Genomic DNA, 18,038 nt, shown 5'->3' with positions numbered 1-18,038 from the left:
AGTAAGCAAAATTGAAAACAGATTTAAGCTTTCTGCGATTTCCCAGGCAACCACCATTGCTTCAGTAACTAATGACAGGTTCGTCTCACCTAGCTTTTTCTAGTTTAAAAGTTACTCATCTCACATGGTGACCATACACATTGCATAGCCCACGGAGAGAAACAGGTATGCTAGATGATTCACCTGAATTAATTAAGCAACTCTACTAGAAGTAGATTAATTGCCTCTGAAGATGTCCCTCCATCGCTCTTCCTCCTTACATATTCTGTAAATGCATAATACAATAAACCGAGGGACAAACACCCTGAGAAAGAAACACAACAAATAAACAAGTACTGTTAAAAAACTCCTGGACTGTATGTTTTCTTTTTAATAGAAGAGTGGAATCTACCAAATGAAGTTGCAGTGCACATGATATAATTATAGAAACAATTCCTGTAATTCGACATGGAAACTGCCCTTAACAATGACTGCTGTATTTGGAGAGCAAGTATTCTGCAATAGCAAAGCCTAACTTAGACATGAAATCAGCTACATTTAAAAAAAAAAAAAGTGGTTTACAAATGTGGAAATCTCTTTCACTCAGCAGTACAGGTTAGTGTCAGCCTGTTGCCACAGTATTCTACTCCTTTCATTCAATCCCCATACCTAAGCCTATAAATCATAGTTAACAGTACATAACACGGTTCAAAGTTTGCTGTATTTTTCCAAGACCACCATGAGACTGGCACATTACCTGAAGACCTGCATCACTCTGAGATCATGATTTCAAACACCCACATGCTATGGTGATAGATACCAGTGTAAGGAACAAACGACAACTGCATTCTTACGCTATGATGAGAATGTCAACCACAAGAGTAAGACTCATGCGTGGGCAACCACTTTCATCCCAACTGACCTGCAAACATGATGAATAATATTAAAACATATTAGGACTACTGCTGACATGCAAAAGGCATTTATTTAACCTTACTGTTCCATGCTATATTAAACACATAAATGTGAGTGTGGAGTAGAGGAGGATTCAAACACAATAATCTTGACTATTTACTTTAATTAGCGTAAAGTACTTGCACAACACTGGGGTGAGTTCAGTTAAAAAAAACCCCAAAATAAAAAAAAAAACAGCTTTACTTCAAAAAAATAATCCTGTACCTAAGCAAACCAGGAAGCATAGCTTTCACTAAACCATTTTGATCCACACTCCTGCTGTGTTAATAAGGCCAAATTTTTCTAAGGACTACTCCTGTGGCTTCTCTTACATTCCATTCAATTCCAGGCTGTAGACTGGAATTTGCAAATACCTAAAAATCTTTAAAAAACAATGCACAGCTGTATGTCATGTTATCCTCCCTTTTCCACCAACGGGTCTCAATCACTGATTGAATCACACAAAGTTTACAATGAATACTATGTATTTTTCCAAAAGTTTCAGTTCAACTGCACTTTTGTGTGCTGTTCCTCTCACCTGCAATAGATCTGTGAATTTAATCAAACTGTTATAAGTGGACAGGCACACAGCCTATCAAAACCAAGTGATTCTGCACCTGTCAGCTAGGTTTTACGTTAAACTCTTAGTGTGTTTGTTCTCATAAGAGAAAATAATCTAAGTATATGCTCACCTGAACATTTTTATGCATCCTGAGCATTCAGTATTTCCTACCAGTACTTTCTACGGCAGAAGAATCCCAAACATCTGCAAAAGTATTTGGCAAATCTTCTGTAGATTTTAACTGCTTTGTTTACTGAATTATGACCTCACTAATAAAAGGTAATTATTCCACTTTCACCTATTTGTGACTGTCGTGCGTACTAATTTATACAGCTGCTTTAGAAATGCTCTTCTGGACCAGGGTGGTAATTACTCTGCTCCTAATAACTACGGCATCAGCTTCTCAAGGCACATTCAAACAAATACAAATCTGAATTTATACGCATTTTGTCCAGCACAGGTATTTTTTTCAATTATTAATAAAATTGACTCAGCTACACTTTTCAGTCATAATAAACTATTCTCCTACACTTCTGTTTTCAGGTGAATAAAATCTTCAGAATGAACATACAATGTCAGAGCAGAATATGTGCAGCCTTGCCTTGGGTTACACTACCCATGACATTAGTATCACTGCAATAAAATACCTCCGCATGATAGACACCACTGGTACTTGTAAACTCAAATAGAAAACTTCAATCTTCTGGATGTCTGCAGGAAGTACAATACAGCAGAAAGGAAGCAGTCTAGGAGGTTCCTGGAGTGTGTGGATCCAAGTTCCTCACACAACTGGTGAGTGAACCAACAGGAGAAGGTGCCCTGGACCTGCTGTTTTGTGAACAGAGAAGGCCTTGTGGGGGATGTGACGGTTGGAGGATGCATGGGACAAAGTAATCATGAGATGGTAGAATTTTCAGTTTAGGTGAGGTGAGGAGGAGGAATTAGCAGAACAGTCAAGCTAAACTTCCAGAAGGCAGACTTGGAACTGTCCAGAAGGCTGGTTGATAAAGTCCCATGGGAGACAGTCCTTAAGGGCAAAGGAGCCCAAGAGGGCTGGGTGCTCCTCAAAAAGGAAATCCTGGCAGCTCAGGAGCAAGCTGTCCCCATGTGCCAGAAAAGCAGCCGGCAGGGAAGAAAAACATTTTGGGTGAGCAGGGAGATCTTGAGGGACATCAAAAAGAAGAGGAATGTCTATGAACTTCAGAAGAAGGGACAGACGTCTTGGGTGGACTACAGGGAGGAAGTGAGATTGTGCAGAGGAAAATTCAGGAGGGCTAAAGATCAACTAGAGCTCAGATTGGCCAAGTTGGTGAAAGAAAACAAAAAATCTTTTTATAAATACATTAACAATAAAAGGAGGACCAGGGAGAATATTCAGTCCTTATTAGATACAAATGGAACAACTGTGACAAAGGATGAGGACAAGGCTGAGGTCCTTAATGCCTTCTTTGCCTCAGTCTTTAATAGTAAGGAAAGTTGTTCCCTGTGTGTACACACCCAGGAGTTAGAGGAGCAGAACAAATCTCTCATGAACAAAGAGGAAGAGGTGAGAGACTTGCTTGCCCAGCTAGACACTCACAAGTCCACGGGGCCAGATGGGATCTATCCAAGAGTACTGAGGAAGCTGACGGATGTGCTTGCCAAACTCCTTTCCATCATCTTCCAGCAGTCCTGGCTGAATGGGGGAAAAGTTCCACTGGGCTGGAGGCTGGCTGATGTCGTGCCCATCTACAAGAAGGGTCGCAGGGAGGATCCAGGGAACTACAGGCCAGTCAGTCTGATCTCAGTGCTGGGGAAAGTCATGGAATAGATGATCTTGAGTGCTATCGTGAAGCACATGCAAGAGAACTGGGTGATCAGGCCCAGTCGACACAGACTCATGAAAGGCAGGTCTAAGTAACCCGACTGCCTTCTATGACAAGGTCATCTTCCTACTGGACGAGGGAAAGGCTGTGGATGTGTCTTCTTGGACTTCAGCAAAGCCTTTGACACAGTTTCTCACAGCATTCTGCTTAGGAAACTGTCAGCCTCTGGCCTGGACAGGCACACACTCTCCTGGGTGGAAACTGGTTGGGTGGCCGGGCCCAGAGAGTGGTGGGAAATGGTGTTAACTCCAGCTGGAGGCCAGTGACAAGTGGGGTTCCCCAGGGCTCAGTGCTGGGTCCAGCCCTGTTCAATGTCTTTATCAATGACCTGGATGAAGGCATTGAGTGCACCCTTAGCAAGTCTGCGGATGACACTAAGCTGGGTGGAAGTGTGGATCTGCTGGAGGGTAGGGAGGCTCTGCAAAGGGATCTGGACAGGCTGGACCGCTGGGCAGAGATCAATGGCACAAGGTTTTACAAGGCCAAATGCCAGGTACTGCACCTGAGGCACAGCAACCCTGTGCAGTGCTACAGACTAGGAGAAGAGTGGCTGGAAAGCTGCCTGGAGGAGAAGGACCTGGGGGTGTTGGTTGACGGCGACTGAACATGAGCCAGCAGTGTGCCCAGGTGGCCAAGAAGGCCAATGGCATCTTGGCTTGCATCAGAAACGGCGTGGCCAGCAGGTCCAGGGAGGTTATTCTCCCTCTGTACTCGGCACTGGTGAAATCACTCCTCGAATCCTGTGTTCAGTTCTGGGCCCCTCACCACAAGAAGGATGTTGAGGCTCTGGAGCGAGTCCAGAGAAGAGCAACCAAGTTGGTGAAGGGGCTGGAGAACAAATCTTACAGGAGTGCCTGAGGGAGCTGGGGTTGTTTAGTTTTGAGAAGAGGAGGCTGAGGGGAGACCTCATTGCTCTCCACAACTACCTGAAAGGAGGTTGTGGAGAGGAGGGTGGTGGCCTCTTCTCCCAAGTGACAGGGGACAGGACAAGATGGAATGGCCTCAAGCTCCATCAGGGGAGGTTCAGGCTGGACATCAGAAAAAAAATTTTCATGGAAAAGGTGATTGGACACTGGAACAGGCTGCCCAGTGTGGTGGTTGAGGCTCCACCCCTGGAGGTATTTAAAAGACATGTGGATGAGGTGCTGAGGGGCATGGTTTAGTGATTGATAGGAATGGTTGGACTCAATGATTCTGGGGGTCTTTTCCAACCTAGCGATTCTATGTTTCTGTGACACACTCAGTTATTTCACATCTGGAAAGTCATGCTGTGAAGGAATAAAACCCATCACTAGCATAAAGCTTTCTTCTGCAGATATTTGAGAAGAAGTGCTCAGTCCTTTCACTCAGGTAGGCCACATGGATTAGCAGAAGCCACACGGGAACCATGTGTGCTGCAGCCCCCTCTCTTGTACAACATGCCTGTCACATGCTCAACATGTGGCACATCAAGCACCAATTCTGTTTATATACATCATCCCTTGATAATACCCAGCGTAGTGTGGTCTAACTAACTTTGTTCAGTATCTAAAGGGTTATTGCCACTCCTTACACATGTGCCCCTTACGGAGTGTCCAAATAGGGGGAAGCCATTATTCTCGTAAATTAAGGGAATTATACCTGTGGCCTTTATCAAAACATAGATTTCTCATCCTGAATTAACATAGCAGTCTAACAAAAGCCCACAATCAAACTACCCATTATAGAGACAGTATTTCACGCACAGTATGTACTCGAATATTTATACATATGTGAATGATACAACATGACGTGACATGAAGGCAACTACTCTGAAATACTACTTCCATTGCATTTCAGGTCTTCTTGCACAACTCATCACTAACTTAAACATACCTAGAATTGAATTCTTTGCCTCCTTCAGAAACCATCTTACTTTCTTTAATCTGTAGTGCTGTCATTACTATAACATTATCATTTTTTTTACTTCCTTCACATAAATTTAGTTTACATTTATGCCTTGTTTAGGAGCAAGGTTATGTTGCTATCTGCAAAACTTTTCTCATTGTCTTGATTATATCCTCTTTATTGTTATGTTTCCTTGCTCCCTACATATCACACCATAATGGACCAAAATCCATTTGACTTAATAAAAATTTGGACACTTAACGAATGTCTTGTTCGAAGTCTTGCTCGCACTTTCTACTGCAAACAACCGGATTTTCTCCTCTTGTTTCAAGAATTTATTTCCTATTATTTACCCTTATTTGAAAAAGTTACTCCTATTTTATCAGCTCCAATGTGGCGTCCTACAAAGAGGCCTGCAGGTCTTCTTTCATTTCAGTCAATATGCTTGAAATACTTGAGCTGATCAGAAAGCTGTTATCTCTTCACTCAGACGGGTGACTGAAAGATGAATCTGGAAACAAGCATAAGTCCCTACACTCGATCTGAGAAGAATGCTGGCTGCTGCTTTTATCTTTGCTCAATTTTATTTCATTGTCACAGTCTCTTTCTTTATAAATTTGTTTATACTTAGACATTTCTCTTCTGTTAACTGTTTTGAAATAGTTGTTCTATAGAACATAGAATAGAACACGCCTCTGAGGGTTCCCTCTGTAATAAACACATTCTTTGATTCAGATGAATTCCTATCAAAACAGTAAAGTGGATTCTGGCGGGGGGGGGGTTGTTTCATGTTGGGTGTACTTAATACAACAAACTCTTGACGTTCTTTTAATCCTTTATGGCCTACTTCAGTAGAACTGACTCTAAACTGAAGCCATCATCAGCATCAGTTCAGACCTGCATACAATTAAATTACTTCATCAGTAACCTTGTGTGGTCTCTTTCCATTCAAAGTACATTCACACCAATTCCAATGTGGTTTTGGTGGGGCTTTTTTGACAGCAGTGATTACTGTCACCTTCTGCTAGTTACTTCTTGCAAAACATTCAGATTACTAGTAAAAACAGGAACAAGCAAGCCTTCTTCTAAAAAGTACACAAATCATTCTAATACAGTATTCGGAGCACTTCTTTTTCAAACAGATGTTTACTTCTTAAAGAAACTATTAATAATTCAGTTGTAGTAAAGTATTTTTCACCAATCAGACCAATAGCATGAAGCTTCACAGGGGAACCATGTATCACTGAAAATTCCATTTAAATCTCCCGTCCTCAATGTTTTAGCATCAACTTATTTAGATGGCCATACATTAAGAAAAAGGCAAAGACCTAACTTTGTCATTTGAAAGTATGAATATATTAAGCTTTTGCTTCATAAAAGAGACAATCCTAGCAGCAAAACAGGTCTTTAGTTTATTTTGAAGCAAGTGATGACAAGAAGGGTTATTTTGCCACAACCACCTAAGGTAAAGAAGAGGATGTGTGTGCTTATGAACACCCTTTTAAGAGCCGACACACTAAGACTCTATTCTTTTCCTGTTGCTCTCAAATTAATTTCTCAGATTAATTTCCTTCTGTAAATTTCATTAGCAGGATGGCAGTCAAGTTTTAAGTAATCTAATTGCGTATTTATTTTCCAATAGTAATAGCACTTCATTAGAAAACATTTTAGAACTAATCAAACAATTAAGAGAAAAAATCCTTTACAAAGCAGAAAAAAATTCAAGACTCCAATGCACATATATATTAAAAATGACTACACAGAAATGTCTTATAAAGATGTTCAGTAGGTGGATTTTCAGAACTTACATTATTCCATCAAAGATTTAGCACTGTCACATGCATTAAAACAAAGAACATCCAAGTCACAATGACTTAGTTTAACAGATCTAGCTTTAAAAAAAAAATAAAATGAGACATTAGAGGAATTAGAAAAACTCAGTGGCAAAAAAACCCAATTAAATATAGCAACTGTCATCAGGAGACTGTCCAAGTACTAGAAACCTAAGCAGTACAATGACCCATCCTGTCCTACCCACAATATTTTGGAAGTGTTATGAATCTGAGTAAGTCCTGGTTTTAGACAAGCTCACTGGCTTGAAGCTGAATCACTATATATAGATACATTCCAAGTCCAGTGAAACTCACCCAATTCCCTCTTCCATCCAGAAACATTTCAAAACACTGATGAATAAAATTCTTCCTACCCATAAGCAATTTAAAATTATCAGTGCTGTAAAGCAATTACCACTGCACCACACAACAATGCTTTTTGCTCGAGATCTTTCTGGAGTTCATCTAAACGTTTTATGGCAAACTCTTCTCCCTACATCCCAGTTTTAAAACAAACAAATGAACAAAACCCATTTAAAAATAATTTACAATTATTAGCTGATTTGTTAGAACCTAAACTTGGGATTGTGAGCCTGGTCATGTCTTAGGAATCTTATCATTTCTTAAACAGGAAGAGGGATGGGTGGAAGTTTATATTTCTTCATGGAGTTCAAGATTAAAAAAACTTCAGGAAAGGCAAAAATTAACTACTTGAATACAAATATGATGGGTTTGGCCTATTAAAAAAAAAAGAAAAGAAAAAAGAGACCTACATCTGAAATGCTGGCACTGTTTTCATTCAATGAATTAAAACTGAGGATGCAGGGTTGTACAGAAAATAGATCCTCAGACAGCTAGTGAGAGAGTCAAAAAGCTTGTTAAATGGAGATAAACCTGACTGTTTCTTCACATTTGTTTTACTTATTTCTATAAACATCTATAAACAATTGTACTATGTACTTTTGGAATCCTGTCATAGTAACACAGTATTTGACAATGTTACGTGAGATCTGAGCTGGAAGTACCACTGGTTGAGGAACATGAACCAGGCACATTCCCAGGACATGTGTAGGTTAGCAGAGTGCCTGATCCCCCAAGTGAGTTTACTACATATCATGATGTAGTAAGTCCTCTGATATGTCTCTTCACCCAAGAAGGAATCTCACGTGGTCCAGCACACAGTTCAGACTCTAATTCAAAGAATTTCTTCAGGTCTGTTCCTCCATTTTTGTAATTCAAAGCAACAGCAAAATAACGTTTTATGAATGAACGTTTTATGAACAGCCAACGTTTAATGAATTTGGCCAACAATATACTTCAAGAAGTCCTAGTGACTGCATTAATATAGGTAGTCTTCATACACTCCTTTGATTATACTTACAATACTACTTATTTAATGCTAGAATCAACACTACGCTGTTGTTGGGGGAGTGGGCAGGGGTTAAAGTCTTTTTTTAAAGAAAAATATAGAAATGAATTGTCCGCATAAGCATTCACTTGCCTCTCACTGTTCTTACGATGGGGGAGCAGTTTAGGTGGTTATGAAATGTCAAGTATATGTACTTGCAGATCTTGCATGCAAAGAACAGTTTGAGTGTGCCCCTAACCTCTGCACACAGCATAATAATCTGTTTTTAAATGGATCAAAAAGTAGCTGAGAACAGTGGAAAAAATTCTTAGCTATTTTTATTGGTTTTTTAAGCAATTGAGCAATTCCACAATCCCATATGTTTTTCTGGAAACACACTTACTGCAAGTGTCATTGATAAATGGGAACTTTAAACACTATTTCCGCTCTTCAGAACTACCAAAAGACATTTGCCCTACATCTGTTAAAATACAGAATTTTAAGAACTTACCATAAATATTTACGGATTCCCACTGTATCATTAGCATAGTTATCTGAGCTGCATATTAAACAACAGGGTAATTAAAACGTTACATTTGCTGCTGAAAAATAAAATACTAATGTATCGGGAAGCTGCCATATAATCCAACATTCCAACATAAGATTATCTCAATAAGTGTAACAGGATATATACATATTCAAGCCCGTGCAAAACACTCCATCCAATGTTAATTCTCAAAAGAAATTACTTCATGAGGAGACTTTTCCATACTGAAAGAGAATTCATACAGACTATAAAGAATGTTTGCATTTCGCAGAAAGCCATTCTAAATATGAATCACCTTCTCTAGTACATGACTCACATACCGAGACAGGTAGGTTTTCATAGACCCAGTATGGGTCAAGCCCTTACTGAAGTCGGTGTATAGTTCTTCCAAATGAGGAGCTACCAAAACTTTCTTGTTTAGCTACTCAATAACAGCTGCAATAGCTGTGCTGGTATTCTGGACTGGAATAACACAGTCAGCTCTAGGATAGTATCATTTAAATATTAACCACAGTATTTTTGGAATGAATTACGTATTCCTGTTTTGCCAAAACAGGATTTTACAGCTCATATTAGTGCCTTTAAAAGTAGAAAGGCATCAGATTACGCATTAGACTAATCAGCTTCCAGTAAGTGTAAGTCATACCGCAAAAAACATCTGCAATAATTATTTATGTGCACTGAAGAGATGTCACCGATTTAAAGATCAGAGGTTTTGTTAAAAAGATTCAAGAAATAACTTCATAAATGCATAATATTTTGTACATAAACTTTTCTGTGTTCTCATTCACAGTTTAACAGAGGTATTACGCAATGTCAGAAAGTGAAACCGAAGAGAAACAGTGCAACTGCCCAGCACTGCTCTCCTCTTCAGGAAAGGAAGCAACAGCACAATGGAAGCAGATGTTTGAGTTCCTTTATTCTTTCAGCTTTCATTACTGTCCAATGATTTCATTAGACAGGCAAAGACATTTCACAAGACAAATCAGAGTCACACAGTATCCTGGTAGCAGCAAAGCTGTGCGCCTTATTCTTTCAACACACCTTTCCCACTTACCTGAAATACAGGGACTGGGGTGCTGAATAAGCCAACCACCCCTCAGTGTTAGGGATTGCAGCTGAGGCACTGGTTGAGGATGGTGCAGTATGCATCCATTTGCACCAGTCACTGCATCATAGCTTGGATCCTGGTCAGCTAACATAATTCCCTGTTCTCCTGTTATCTCCACAGTGAAAATATTTAATTTCAGTATTATTTCAATTAAATAAGAGTATTTTCAGAGAGCTAGCTTAATTCCTGCATTCACATAAGACCACAACAAAGAACTGTTACAAGAACAATATTCACTAATTCGTCCCTTGTGCCTTTGAGCTCAATTGTCCTTTTCAATAGCTTTCTCTTTACTTTAAATCAAAAAAAAAATTATAAGTGCAAAAGAAAGGCTACTTCAAAAACACCCTGTGTTAAGGAGACAATATTTTATTCAAAATAGTTACATCTTTAAACCACAGTAAAAAAAATGATGGGACCAAAACGATTTTCATATCTTAGCAGATTGTTTTTTAGTAGCGGAATTAAAAATTAAAAGTATAAATGCACAGCTATTTAAACTAATAACCTTTACAGCAACCTGGGAAGCTACTAATTAAAGCAGAATTACATTATTCTGTCTTTTCCAATAATGCGTAATTAAGATTTGGAACTCCTGGGTACATAGCTCTGCAGACGCCAGAAGTTTACATGAGAACAGAAAGCAATGAGACAAATTTGTCGAAGAAAAATCTTTCAAGCACTTCTAAGCACAGAGCAGCCCCAAGGCTAATGCCTGCTGGAAGCTGTGGAAAGTATCATGGGAGAGGTACTGCTATACACTTGTACTTTTTCCCAGCCGTTCACTGTTGGAACTTGTCAGGATGCTAGGTTAGACACATCTTGGACCTAAGCTAGCATTTGATGTAAAGATATCCAAATACAACTAAAGATTCAATGGAGATTTACATGCTTAACAAGTCTGGGAGAATTAATTGCTCACTTTTCAGCATCATGTAGGATACAGAGGGAGAGAACTGCTCTAGAAGAATTCAGTGATTTAAAGTAAAAACAATTACTTCATCTTATTACTAACACTATTCAAATTTACAAACCAAGTCAGAAATCAACCCTTCATACACATCCCTCCCCAAGTTCTTCTTAACACAGTCTATCTGGATCCCTTGTACACATATGATATGTTGAGAAAGCAGCCCAACAATACACTCCCTCAAAATAAAAATCAGGAAGAAAAAACTTCAAAGCTATGAATTAATTCTCAAATCAAATGCATAACCCAAATAAGACCTAAACCTTCTGCAGCTACATAAAAAGAAAGCCTCCTTCAGCATTACTGTATTGAAATGAGATTATGATTATTGAATTAATTCTTCTGCAGAATCAAGCTTTACTCACTTCACAAATAACATGACTGTGGGGAGGAGACCTGATAGCATTCAGTAAACAAAAAAGAGTAACCATTGCCACCACACCTTGGAAAATAGCCAGTTTTGGTTCTTTAGTTTTGCTGGGTGGGGGGCTTCTTGAGAGGGGTGTCTTGTTTTGGTTTTTTGTACAAGAAAAGATTTACAGTAACAACAAAGATTTTAAAACTAAACAATATAGCAAGTTTCCTAAAAGTTACATAACACCTTGACCAAGTAATGATTTTACTTTTTTTCCTTTCTCCTAACTTTAAACAATTATTTTATCAGCCATATTTTGAGTAGCTACCATCCTAAAAATATTTTTTCCTATTCCCATCTTTCCAGCTGGTTGAAAGAAGCCATATACTTCTTGTTCACGTCCTCAATCCAAATCAAATACATTTTTGGAGAAGACCATTTTTATTTAATAAAGGAAAAAAAATGTATTTTTGCACCTTTGCATACAGATCAAGACAAAAGCTTCCCAATCCAAACTAAATAATGGATCCTGGCACCTATGCCTTCTAAGCCACACAAAGACACACTGAAATTACAAGCTGATTTCTTAACTTTAGTGAGGCGTTGATGGCTGTATGCTTTTTTCCTCAGAACAGCTTTAAAATAAAGGCTCAGATGAACAAATACCAAAAGTATATTCCACTTAATGCTCTTTTCCGAGACTAATTTATCTACATAATACTTTATATGAAAACAGACTGGACTGTATCTTTTGCATACAGTGTCCTAGTTTAATGTGGATAGTATTAAGCCAACTCTTCAGAAAGACCAGGCAGGATTTTAATGGTCAATTTGCTAATCTATCACAGTAAGGCTTTCCTTGCTCCTCCCAATACAACCCGTAAATATTTCAGTTGCCTCTTCCACACTGCAACATCCTAATTCACATCCTAACAAAGGCATTTATGGCAACTGGTTGTGATAATAATATTATTTTAAATCCTGTTAAAAGATACCCTGTTGTGCTGGGAAAAATGAAAAACCTAAATTGTGCAGTAGTTTATGCATATAACAACACAACGTTGCACAGTATCTGTTCACAAACACATTGTTTTCTTTTTTAATTTCTAAACTGATAAAGAATTGCAATGTTTTACCTGCGATTTCATTTCATAAAGCGTAGCATCTTCTGGAGTTAACTGAAGTGCTTCATCCCACTTGTGAATAGCCTCTTTGTACCTGTAGTTAAAACAATATTACAGTCTCACTATATTTAAAGATATTGGATATTTCTACTTATATCGTGACACTATCCTAAATAAAGTGCCATGGGATCTCATTAGTATTAACATCTCTTCTTACCACTTCCCTATAAGACATGCTGAACTGTTTTCAGGAACTGGCTATTTGTTCTTCTGACCAAACGCATGCTAAGTGCTACTGTACAACTGGCCTCAAGTGAATTTACAAGTCACACAGGAAATCTACAGAAAAGCAATGACTTAAAATTACAAATCTTAATATTAGTCCAGTTCCCCTCATTGCCAAAATAATCCTTAGTCAGGCATAAAGAAATACATTCTGAACTCTACATGCCTTGCTACAGCCATGATTAATAATTTGTTTTCACTCTGACAAGGCTGAAACATAGGAGTTCCCCTTCTGCATTTCTATACTGTAAGAAACTGAAGATGTCTGAGTTACTTTGGTATATAAATATAAGAAGGAAGATGCAAGTAAATAGCTATTCTGAAATCAGCTTTGGGAAGGTACACACTAGCTTCATAATATGCTGCCCCTCCATAGAAAACAGAAAAAGAAGAGTTGGCCAAAACCAATAAAAAGCAGGTCTTTGTCTTGAACAAAGAGCTAAAAGTTGGACAAACACATACTACGATTTTGAACTATACTGAAGAAATGTATCGGCATAATAAGATGCAGTTACAGGGGTGTAGCCTTTCAGCCTTAAAGGTGTTCTCAAAGTAAAATTAAGAAGTCTGTGGGGTGCCACAGGTTCTCTGAATCTGTTTCAAAATCCACCAGTGTTATGGAACTGTTTAGGGACTCCTATATTTATATTAATTTCACTGCAAAGGTACGGAAACAGTTACTCTTGCTGGACACACACTCTGCAATTTTAATATAGTACAGGTAAGTGTAATTTTCATACACACTTCATATGCAAGGAGATTTTATATTCCCATATCCCCCATTCTTCCTTTCCTCTCCCTTCCCCATTTTTTAGTCCTCTTGCTTGTATGACACCCCCAGGTCTTCTAAAGTGGTCATATGAAGGCTTCAGAAAGTTCTGAAACAATTTGGAAGAGAACAGATTGCAAAAGCAAGGCAACTGAAGTAAAACTCTCATTGTAATACAGGTACTGCTAGCATACAAATGACACTGCTAATTATGTTTAGCACTCAAATTAAACATTAAAGGTTGTTTCAAAAATTTTCACATTTCCTCAAAGTTTAGTTACCAGCTGCACATTTGTCACCTCCATTCACTCTCCATGGGCAGATGTCTGCACTAAAGGAAACATCAAATTTTCTAACTATGTCAGTAGAAGCCTTCAGCTGTGATTTAGTTAGCAAAACTACTTTTTGATTAGAAGATTATCGTTTTGTTCAAGACCTAGCGCAGATGTAGCACAACAAATCCTACATGAGTAAAGGAAGTCCTCAGTTCAGTCAGATCACGCCCTGCAATGTGCCCTCTGTGCCCAGCAAGTCACAGTATTTTGAAAGTAGCTACAGAGTTAAGAAAAATATTATTTTGGAGAACAGTGCAAATACAGTAACATCAGTTACTAGAAAGGAAGGAACAACACTGGCATTCTGCAAATAGAAAGACACAAAAGGGCATTTCAGGAATCTTCATTTTTACTTATGTGCAGCAGGCAGCATTACTCAAAGTGTCAATCTGAACAGAATAAGAACTCAGAGCAAAAACATGCTACTTCTGAAAGGGAGCATCAAATATAAGCAAATATTCCACTATATCCTGTTGGGTTTTGCTGCCAGTTTCACAGAAACACAGAATCACTAGGGTGGAAAAGACCCCCAGGATCATCGAGTCCAACCATTCCTATTAAAATATGCCCCTCAGCATCTCATCCACACGTCTTTTAAACACCTCCGGGGACAGCGACTCAACCACCTCCCTGGGCAGCCTCTGCCAGTGTCTAATCACCCTTTCCGTGAAAAATTATTTTCCGATGTCAAGTCTGAACCTCCCCCCGCACAGCTTGAGGCCATTCCCTCTTGTCCTGTCCCCTGTCACTTGGGAGAAGAGGCCAGCACCCTCCTCTCCACAACCTCCTTTCAGGTACTTGTAGAGAGCAATGAGGTCTCCCCTCAGCCTCCTCCAGGCTAAACAACCCCAGCTCTCTCAGCTGCTCCTCATAAGACTTGTTCTCCAGCCCCTTCACCAGCTTCATTGCTCCTCTCTGGACACACTCCAGAGCCTCAACATCCTTCTTGTGGTGAGGGACCCAGAACTGAACACAAGATTCAAGGAGCAGTCTCATCAGTGCCAAGTAGAGAGGGAGAATAACCTCCCAGGACCTGCTGGCCACGCCGTTTCTGATGCAAGCCAAGATGCCATTGGCCTTCTTGGCCACCTGGGCCACTGCTGGCTCATGTTCAGTCACTGTCAACCAACACCCCCAGGTCCTTCTCCTCTGGGCGGCTTTCTAGCTACCCTTTCCCTAGTCTGTAGCTGCACAGGGTTGTTGTGCCCCAAGTGCAGGACCCAGCATTTGGCCTTTTTAAATGCTAATTTGTCATCAGTCTAACAGCATAAAGATGGGTAAGGGAAAAGAGGTTGTCCATTCACATAAATAATGTGCTGTGTGTGGTCCAGAGTGCATGATCCAAGAAAAGTGATGACAGAATGCTGGAATCACTTCCCAGGATGGAGAACACAATAGAAGAGAGCTGCACAAGGAAGATTTGTCTGCAGCTACATGCTGAACTACCTGTTCAAAAAGATTGAGTGTTGTCTAACAGGTTACACTGTGGAGATACCCAGGTGGCTGTAAAATACTGATCTTTTCAGCGCATACATTTCCTTAAGAAGAAAGTCTGGTAAGACATGACAGTTCTATTCTTCTAAATACTCAGGAAAACAGATGTTACCATTGCTGTTCCTGGAAAAACTAAGGACACTGTTCTTACTATTAGAATCTGAGTCACGTTGCTTGCTCTAGTAATTTAAATTTAGTAAAAAATTCCTTTCTGTAAAGATAGTTCAAAGAATTTTCTGCCTAGCTCTTTGGAAGGAAAAGATTATATACTGTATCTAACACCTCTCTGAAAGCGCTGCCTGTGGATATAAGGTACAGTTGTAAAGCCAATGTTCCAGTAAATGTTTTATGAAAACCATAAACCTTGGTTGAAATGAGAAGTGAGCTAACACACATAAGTAGTGTTGTAAAATAAATAATTAAAAATAAGATCACTTTACTGTCTCTCAGTACCTCTTTTAAGCAGAACTGTACTTACCATTATAAGGACAGAGAACTAGTTTTGAAAAGGAAAATGTCACCTGCTTTGGATCTAATTAACACAAATTTAATCGTCATTCCATTCACTACTCCCATGTATTTTCTTAGCAAGTAAATAAGCTCACATATAGTTGAGTCACTAGTAGGTAACAAGCCTTTATGCATTGGCTGAGCTGCATAAACTGCCACGTCACAGCTAGGAAAAGTGAAGTAATGGATTTTAGCTAAATGCTGTTCCACTGAGGCCTACCTTAACTTCTTCTGATACACCTGATATGGAAAGAGAGCAGACATGTTCAGAAAACATGCTGTGGCATTGCTGACGCATCTGAATTTTGTGTCTCTTCAGAAGAAAGGGCTATGAAACCTAGCACTTCAAAAACTGAAATAAGTTTTATCAAAAGTAACATCTCAGAAATAAGAATCAGACTAAAGAATCGCAGATACATCCACTGGTAATGCTATAAACCTTTTTGAGCAGCCTGACCTAGCTGGAGGTGTCCCTGCCTATGGCAGGGGGTTGGAATTAGATGATCTTTAACATCCCATCCATCTCAAACCATTCTATGATTCTTCAGAAACTGCTGATATTTATCAAGATGGAGATTAATCCCAAGCACCATTTGGCAGGGCCCACGGACTAGAAAGCAGCTTTACAGATTAAAAAAATGGAGGTCCTGGGGGACATGAAGCTGAGCCAGAAACGTGCCCTGCAGCAAAGAAGCCCAACAGCATCTTAGGCTGCCTTAGCGTCACCAGGAGACAGACGTAATCTACCTCAGCTCCGGTGAGAGCACATCTATAGCGCTGGATCCAGTTCTGGGTTGCCCAGTACAACAGAGACATGGATATACTGGAATGAGTCCAGCAAAGGGCCACAAAGACGATTACAGGCTTGGAGCATCTGTCATTTAAGGCGAGAGTGAGAGAGATGGGAGTATGAAAGGGGAACAAGGAGTAAAGAAGATGGAACCAGGCTCTTCACAATAGTTCCCAGTGACAGGACAAGAAGCAATACACTCAAACCACAGGAAGTTCTGCTTAAGCGTATCTCCATTGTTGGAGGTACTCAAATCCCAACTGGACAATGTCCTGAGCAACTTTCCTAGTTGGCTTTGAACTGAGCAGACGCTGGAGCAGAAAATCTCCAGGACATCCTTAGGATTGTAAGATATTAAGATATCAGCAAGCTCAGTAATACAGGATTTAAGATGGACTATGACTATCTCTTGGCTAGATGAAAACAAATTTTAAGCAAAACACAGTCTTATAAATAGACCCATTAATTTTTAGATGTCTGGGATTACAATAAAAACTTACATAATGTAGCAGTAAAGAAGTCTCAGAATATTAATAAGAAGCCCTAATCTATATATCCATTGTAACTAAGCATCTAAACTCCAGAAATAGAAAGCATTTTTAAGAAAAAAATTATCATATTCTGAAGTACTGAATTACTTTTTATGTAAGTACAAAGATACAGCATACTTAATTTTATCTACCTACCGAGATTTCAGTAAAATAGCACACCACACTGCAAAAACACATACAATTATAACCAGAACTTAATTATCATTTTCTCTTCTTTATTGCAATGTCATAAAAAAGAATGAATTATTGAGGACTAGATACATCTGGGACAGCTTCAGTGTAGAATATTTGATGGATCTAGCCAATTCTTAATTTAACAGCATATGAAATCCCATCACCCCCTTAAAGTACTAAAACTGCTCTCTTCAGACGTGCTATTGACCATCTGGGAACTATACAGACTTGGCACATTTTACTACAGCTTGCTAAACTTTTGAAACAAACATCTCATGCTTACACTTCACTTTTTCAACACCATTTCTGGGAAAACGGGATCTCTTGATCAAAATCATTAAAACAAATTTGTATTTCCATAACAACATTTAATTCCAAAAAAATACCAAATCTTCCAGTTACATTGTGAAAAGGTTTTTAATCATATACATATATATATATCACGCAGGATCTAGAGTCCTGTAGTTCTGCTAAGAGAAGGCTGCCACAATTGATGCTTCAGAAACAGATTAAGACAAGGCATACTCAGAGTCACACTGCAGTATCTGAGATACACTGAAAAGATGAGATGCTATCAAATTCAGACAAAATGAGACAGATCCGCAGGAGAGGGGCAG

General features: G+C 39.2%; 1 protein-coding gene across 1 annotated transcript in view; it reads right to left on the bottom strand.

Annotated features, from left to right (window-relative positions):
* TTC33 (tetratricopeptide repeat domain 33) overlaps window positions 1-18,038 on the bottom strand; it is a 46,037-nt gene that overhangs the window by 9,276 nt on the left and 18,723 nt on the right. Inside the window, exon 2 of the mRNA XM_069880132.1 lies at window positions 12,526-12,607. Coding sequence (XP_069736233.1) covers window positions 12,526-12,607 — 82 coding nt within the window. The remainder of the gene's footprint in view (window positions 1-12,525; window positions 12,608-18,038) is intronic.

The sequence above is a fragment of the Phaenicophaeus curvirostris genome, chromosome Z (genome assembly GCF_032191515.1).
Source record: "Phaenicophaeus curvirostris isolate KB17595 chromosome Z, BPBGC_Pcur_1.0, whole genome shotgun sequence".
Lineage (NCBI taxonomy): Eukaryota > Metazoa > Chordata > Aves > Cuculiformes > Cuculidae > Phaenicophaeus > Phaenicophaeus curvirostris.
Note: the sequence above shows the minus strand (reverse complement) of the source record. Positions and strands in the feature narration are given on the sequence as shown.